Source organism: Oncorhynchus keta, chromosome 34 (assembly GCF_023373465.1).
Source record: "Oncorhynchus keta strain PuntledgeMale-10-30-2019 chromosome 34, Oket_V2, whole genome shotgun sequence".
NCBI classification, from domain to species: domain Eukaryota; kingdom Metazoa; phylum Chordata; class Actinopteri; order Salmoniformes; family Salmonidae; genus Oncorhynchus; species Oncorhynchus keta.
The window spans coordinates 23,703,973-23,711,733 of NC_068454.1; the positions used below are offsets into that span (position 1 = coordinate 23,703,973).

General features: G+C 46.3%; 1 protein-coding gene across 1 annotated transcript in view; it reads left to right on the forward strand.

Moving 5' to 3' along the window:
* Positions 1-4,057, forward strand: part of epsti1 (epithelial stromal interaction 1) — a 13,231-nt gene extending 9,174 nt beyond the window's left edge. Inside the window, exon 11 of the mRNA XM_052493474.1 lies at positions 3,252-4,057. Within this exon, the coding sequence (XP_052349434.1) occupies positions 3,252-3,379 (128 nt within the window). The 3' untranslated portion in view covers positions 3,380-4,057. The remainder of the gene's footprint in view (positions 1-3,251) is intronic.
* Positions 4,058-7,761: the final 3,704 nt, after the last annotated feature.

Below are 7,761 nucleotides of genomic sequence, written 5' to 3' on the forward strand. Positions count from 1 at the left end.
GCAGCAGCAGGACAGGAGCAGATGATCTGTTGACTAGAGTTTCCTCATAACAAAGGTACACTTTGATTCCCTTCCCACGTTCCTGGGCTTCTGTAGCTGATGGCATCTGATGCTTGAGTTTATTTCTGTTGGATTCACTTCAGGACCAGTTCACTTCAGGACCAGTTCATTTCAGGACCAGTTCACTTCAGGAACAGTTCACTTCAGGACCAGTTCACTTCAGGAACAGTTCACTTCAGGACCAGTTCACTTCAGGAACAGTTCACTTCAGGACCAGTTCACGTCCAGGAACAGTTCACTTCAGGACCAGTTCACTTCAGGAACAGTTCACTTTAGGAACAGTTCACTTCAGGACCAGTTCACTTCAGGACCAGTTCACGCCAGGAACAGTTCACTTCAGGACCAGTTCACTTCAGGAACAGTTCACTTTAGGAACAGTTCACTTCGGGAACAGTTCACTTCAGGACCAGTTCACGTCAGGAACAGTTCACTTCAGGAACAGTTCACTTCAGGAACAGTTCACTTCAGGACCAGTTCACTTCAGGAACAGTTCAATTTAGGAACAGTTCACTCCAGGACCAGTTCACTTCAGGAACAGTTCACTTTAGGAACAGTTCACTTCAGGACCAGTTCACTTCAGAAACAGTTCACTTCAGGACCAGTTCACTTCAGGACCAGTTCACTTCAGGACCAGTTCACTTCAGGACCAGTTCACTTCAGGACCAGGAACAGTTTACTTCAGGACCAGTTCACTTCAGGACCAGTTCACTTCAGGACCAGTTCACTTCAGGACCAGTTCACTTCAGGAACAGTTCACTTCAGGACCAGTTCACTTCAGGACCAGTTCACGTCAGGAACAGTTCACTTCAGAACCAGTTCACTTCAGGAACTACTGCTACTTGTCATCACATCTGTAAAATACTTTTGCTCTCAAGGTCACATTGCACCCATGAAAACTTGCATTAGTTATCCAAGGCAATGCCTAGGCTTTGCTCAGTGGGTTTCGCAGGAGACCTGGGTTCGAACCCAGCTGTCATCACAGTACACATAGTTTTCTGCCTGTCAGTGCAGAGCTTTGCCTGGCCAAACTATCTCAGCCATCATCCCTGACAAACCAACGCCATTCATCCTTTCTAACCAGTTAGCAGCAGGCTTGTGGGTTTGATGCCAGACTTCTTGGTTCCATGCCGGGGTTGGGGGTTTGATGAAAGGGTTATAGGTTCAATCCTGAGGTTGTGGGTTCGCTGCCAAGGTTGTGGGTTCGATGCCAGGGTTTTGGGTTCGTTGCCAGGGTTGTGGGTTCGATGCCAGGGTTGTGCGTTCAATGCCAGGGTTTTGGGTTCGTTGCCAGGGTTGTGGGTTCGATGCCAGGGTTGTGGGTTCGATGCCAGGGTTTTGGGTTCGATGACAGGGTTGTGGGTTCGATGCCAGGGTTTTGGGTTTGTTGCCTGGGTTGTGGGTTCGATGCCAGGGTTGTGGGTTCGATGCCAGGGTTGTGGGTTCGATGCCAGGGTGTTGGGTTCGTTGCCAGGGTTGTGGGTTCGATGCCAGGGTTGTGGGTTCGATGCCAGGGTTGTGGGTTCGATGCCAGGGTTGTGGGTTCGATGCCAGGGTTGTGGGTTCGATGCCAGGGTTTTGGGTTCATTGCCAGGGTTGTGGGTTCGATGCCAGGGTTGTGGGTTCGATGCCAGGGTTGTGGGTTCGATGCCAGGGTTTTGAGTTCGGTGCCAGGGTTGTGGGTTCGATGCCAGGGTTTTGGGTTTGTTGCCAGGGTTGTGGGTTCGATGCCAGGGTTGTGGGTTCGATGCCAGGGTTGTGGGTTCGATGCCAGGGTGTTTGGTTCGTTGCCAGGGTTGTGGGTTTCGATGCCAGGGTTGTGGGTTCGATGCCAGGGTTGTGGGTTCGATGCCAGGGTTTTGGGTTCGTTGCCAGTGTTGTGGGTTGATCCTGGAGACACCCGTCAACTTGGATCCGATAGCTGTTTTAAATGGCCATGTTCAGTAACCACCCTCATTAGGGTGTAATGTACAGAGTCCAGTTGGCAACTGGAAATAGTTTTGGAGAAAAGCATCTGTCGGCTAAATGGCCGTGGTGATTAGGATATAAAGAGGATGCTAGTCCTTCACCACCATAACACTCCTAATCTCCTCCTGGCTGGCTGATGACCTCTCTCTCCAGCCTCCTCACACTGCCCTGCTCAGTGTGTGTGTGTGTGTGTGTGTGTGTGTGTGTGTGTGTGTGTGTGTGTGTGTGTGTGTGTGTGTGTGTGTGTGTGTGTGTGTGTGTGTGTGTGTGTGTGTGTGTGTGTGTGTGTGTGTGTGTGTGTGTGTGTGTGTATGTGATCAGGGACTGTTATATTGTGGTTAGTTGGATGACCAGGTTGGATCAGAATGACTGTGGTGGAAGATCAGTGTTTCTTATTTTTCTTTCTCTCCACCCCCTCTCTCTTCTCCGGTCATCTGTCCTTCCTGGCTGAACCAGATGACCCAGCAGAGAGCATCATGGGAGTGTCCTCTCAGACTGCAGTGAACGGGCTTGGTCTGGGATGAGACTGTCATCTTTATTTCTTGTCTGACTGTGTGTGTGTGTGTGTGTGTGTGTGTGTGTGTGTGTGTGTGTGTGTGTGCGTGTGCGTGTGCGCGTGCGCGTGCGTGCGCGTGCGTGTGCGTGTGCGCACATGTATGTGTGTGGGATTGGATGAGGATTTGGTGTTTAGAATACAAAGCAGAGCTCTGTCATCGTTTCTCATTACAAGGAACATTCATCCAAAATCAAAACGTTTCATAACTCATAAAGTGGTCTAAAGTCAAGTCTAAATTCGACGGCATCTGTTGCACACAGAAGAAATATACAGCTTTCATTTAGGGTTTGATAGGTCAGGATATGGTACCTCTGTCTCCATACCCCAGCGTTTAGATACAGATTTAGGATCTTAAATTGATCACTCTTTTTTTGCTGAAAATGTTCCAACTGGAAATGCAGATGCGCTTCGTGATTTACATAAATTCACTGAAAACCCACATTACAACACACACACATTTTGCTGGGACAATATACATTTGAAATTAAGATCCTGCATCTGTATTCACACTGTGTGTGGTATAGAACTCCATCAGAGCAGTTGTCTTGCTTTCCCAGGCTTGTCAAGAGACTGCAACAAAGGATTTCTTTGTTACCTAATATGACTGGAAAAATCATACATGTGCATAAATGTCAAATGTAACACTGAACTCTGTTTTTCTCTCCTCCAGATCCAGACTTTGAGTGGGTTGTGATGAAGCTTCAGAATAGCTTCCCGTTCTGTGAGAGACCCTTTCTGGAGGACATCGTCATTCAGTGTAACGGAGACTATCAACAGGCCTATGACTTACTTATCTAGTGTTGCGGAGACTACCAACAGGCATGTGTGTTAGTCTAATGACAACCCTTGTGTATTAACTTTTAGTGCTGAATCTTCCTCATATCTTCATCTAGTACTAATAATATTCTGAACCTTGAAAGTAATAGTACAATTGTGAAACTTGATTCCGTAAAAATGATAATATTGTGAAACTTGACAATATCTATGGATCAAGTAATGATACTATTGTGAAAGGTAATATCTTAGTAATAATAATAGAGTGAAACGACTTAATTTCTTCAGCACAAATTACAAATTACAAATTGTGTCTGACATTGATTTAGGATGTTTTTTACAAATGAGTTGTAGGTCACTAGGGTGAGTCAGCATCTTTATATCCATTTGGCTTTTAACAAGCTCATTGTGTTGTTATGGAAACATCTGTCCTGTTTTCTGTTTCTCTGTATAAAGGCTAATCACAATAACATGTTGGCTATCCATTACAAGGGTTTGTCATCTGTATGATGGACAACAATAGACCGTCTCCCTTGGTGTGTCCTATTAGATAATATATTGTTCTGTGTTACCTCTGGTTTCGCTGAGATGTTTGACTTTTCACTTTGTATTCTTCAGATGTTTCCCTGATTGAATTAGTATTGTGATGTTTGGGTCATCTATCCAGGGCTGTGTTTAATAAATCGTTGTTCAACACGATACATGGTTGAAGAAGCTTTGCCTTTGTCTTTCTATGATGCTGTACTTTCTAAGGGTACTTGCGAATATGTCTTTGTCAGTTGACCCAAAATAGAACAACACAGAAGCCAGTGTTTGTAACAATAGGACACAAAGGTGATAAAAAAAAACACTTCCATTCATTATTTACCGGACAATAGCGATGCCATCCCCTTCTTATAAATGATCAGAACATAGAACAGAGTGGTACTTTCACATGGCGCAGGGTTGTGTTACTGCCAACCAAAACCTCTCTCAGATATAATGGAAGTACTTATGGTAAATGTGACTCCACAAAGTCTTCAGAGATGACCTGGAGATCTTCCTGTTCCCATCGCTCAACTGGGCCAGGTTGAGATACAGTAACTTAACAACCAACGTCATGCCTCTTCAGCTACACAGTGAGGATAGGAGTACACCTGAACACACCTGCCATAGCTGAAGCAGCTTGTGTGTGTATGTATATTGTTTCCAATGGGCTTTTCTTCGCTATCTCTTAAGTGGACGAGTCCTCTGTCCCTAGATGAATGTTGTGTGTACATGCAGTTGACTAAATCGTGGTACAAACCACCACCCTCAGCATAATCAAACCAGTATTGCACAAAGCTTTGTCTTGATGAGACCATGCTACAATAAGGTATCACATGATGACTTTCGGGCGGTATATGTGTATCTGTTACAGGATCTGGCACACACACAAACGCGCATACACGCACGCACACACACACAGTAAGCAGTAGCAGCTGACTTGACAAGTGTGTATGATATGCACAGGAAACGTGGGAGGTTAGCTACAAAGAAGACAGAAACTCTTAGAATCGACCCAAAATGAGTCAACAATGTCAAAAACAAAATTTCTCTCAGGGATGTAGATATAGCTAGCCCTAACCCTAACTTCCTGTCCACACCCCAGCTCAGCCCTAACCCTAACTTCCTGTCCACACCCCAGCTCAGCCCTAACCCTAACTTCCTGTCCACACCCCAGCTCAGCCCTAACCCTAACTTCCTGTCCACACCCCAGCTCAACCCTAACCCTAACTTCCTGTCCACACCCCAGCTCAGCCCTAACCCTAACTTCCTGTCCACACCCCAGCTGAGCCCTAACCCTAACTTCCTGTCCACACCCCAGCTCAGCCCTAACCCTAACTTCCTGTCCACACCCCAGCTCAGCCCTAACCCTAACTTCCTGTCCACACCCCAGCTCAGCCCTAACCCTAACTTTCTGTCCACACCCCAGCTCAACCCTAACCCTAACTTCCTGTCCACACCCCAGCTCAGCCCTAACCCTAACTTCCTGTCCACACCCCAGCTCAGCCCTAACCCTAACTTCCTGTCCACACCCCAGCTCAGCCCTAACCCTAACTTTCTGTCCACACCCCAGCTCAACCCTAACCCTAACTTCCTGTCCACACCCCAGCTCAACCCTAACCCTAACTTCCTGTCCACACCCCAGCTCAGCCCTAACCCTAACTTCCTGTCCACACCCCAGCTGAGCCTAACCCTAACTTCCTGTCCACACCCCAGCTCAGCCCTAACCCTAACTTCCTGTCCACACCCCAGCTCAGCCCTAACCCTAACTTCCTGTCCACACCCCAGCTCAGCCCTAACCCTAACTTTCTGTCCACACCCCAGCTCAACCCTAACCCTAACTTCCTGTCCACACCCCAGCTCAGCCCTAACCCTAACTTCCTGTCCACACCCCAGCTCAACCCTAACCCTAACTTCCTGTCCACACCCCAGCTCAGCCCTAACCCTAACTTTCTGTCCACACCCCAGCTCAACCCTAACCCTAACTTCCTGTCCACACCCCAGCTCAGCCCTAACCCTAACTTCCTGTCCACACCCCAGCTCAGCCCTAACCCTAACTTCCTGTCCACACCCCAGCTCAGCCCTAACCCTAACTTTCTGTCCACACCCCAGCTCAACCCTAACCCTAACTTCCTGTCCACACCCCAGCTCAGCCCTAACCCTAACTTCCTGTCCACACCCCAGCTCAACCCTAACCCTAACTTCCTGTCCACACACCAGTTCAGCCCTAACCCTAACTTCCTGTCCACACCCCACCTCAGCCCTAACCCTAACTTTCTGTCCACACCCCAGCTCAGCCCTAACCCTAACTTCCTGTCCACACCCCAGTTCAGCCCTAACCCTAACTTCCTGTCCACACCCCAGCTCAACCCTAACCCTAACTTCCTGTCCACACCCCACCTCAGCCCTAACCCTAACTTTCTGTCCACACCCCAGCTCAGCCCTATTTTACTACTACAATGTACATCTGTGTGTGTTTCAATATGGCTAGTTACACAGTCGATAAGGTACATGGATGCATTTACAAAAAGTGATACAATCTCTCCCCAACTCTCAGTTTGAGTGTACAGTATCTTGATGATGTCTTTCAAACCGCTTGACTCAAAGCAACCAGTCCTCTCCTCATTACACCCTGGTGTGTTTCTTCTCTGACCCAGAATCAGCACAAGACAGTTCTGGATATAGCAAGGAGGGGGAGATGGAGTGAGGGAGGGAGGAATTAGGGAGGGAATACTATTCCTGTCCAATCTGACCCTCATGTCCGGCAGTGTGAGACTCTCCCACTTTTCCCAGGGATTTAAAATTGAACGAGCTCCTTCCCTCACACATATCCACAGTACAGACACACAGGTACTGAGGAATGCACACACACAAACCCACAACCGTTGGTGGAAAAAGTACTTTATTCTCATACAGTATTGAGTAAAAGTAAAGATACCTTAATAGAAAATGACTCAAGTAAAAGTGAATGTCACCCAGAAATATACTACTTGAGTAAAAGTCTAAAAGTATTTTGTTTGAAATATACTTAAGTATCATAAGTAAATGTAATTGCGAAAATATACTTATATATCAAAAGTAAAAGTATGAATAATTTTAAATTCCTTATTATAAGCAAACCAGACAGCACACTTTTCTTGTTTTTGTAATGAATACTCAGGGAGAAAAAGGTGTAGATTCACACGCAGAGTGCGGCAGATGTTTATTAATAATATAATATAATATTATTAAGCCTTCGCAGAAGGCAGGAATCGTGGTCACAGGTAATGGTGAAACACAGGTAGGCAGTCAAAAACAATACCTCACAACCATACAAACAAAGAGAACTGAACTAAAAAGGGAGCTGATGAGACCAGGTGAGTAACTAACACAGGTGAAATTAATGAACAAAAATGAAAGACAGGGCTATGTTCAAGAACACAAAGAAACAGGGCTATGTTCAAGAACACAAAGAAACAGGGCTACGTTCAAGAATACAAAGAAACAGGGCAACGTTCAAGAACACAAAGAAACAGGGCCACGTTCAAGAACACAAAGAAACAGGGCTACGTTCAAGAACACAAAGAAACAGGGCTACGTTCAAGAACACAAAGAAACAGGGCTACGTTCAAGAACACAAAGAAACGGGTCTACGTTCAAGAACACAAAGAAACAGGGCCACGTTCAAGAACACAAAGAAACAGGGCTACGTTCAAGAACACAAAGAAACAGGGCTACGTTCAAGAACACAAAGAAACAGGGCTACGTTCAAGAACACAAAGAAACAGGGCTACGTTCAAGAACACAAAGAAACAGGGCTACGTTCAAGAACACAAAGAAACAGGGCTACGTTCAAGAACACAAAGAAACGGGGCTACCATCAAGAACACAAAGAAACAGGG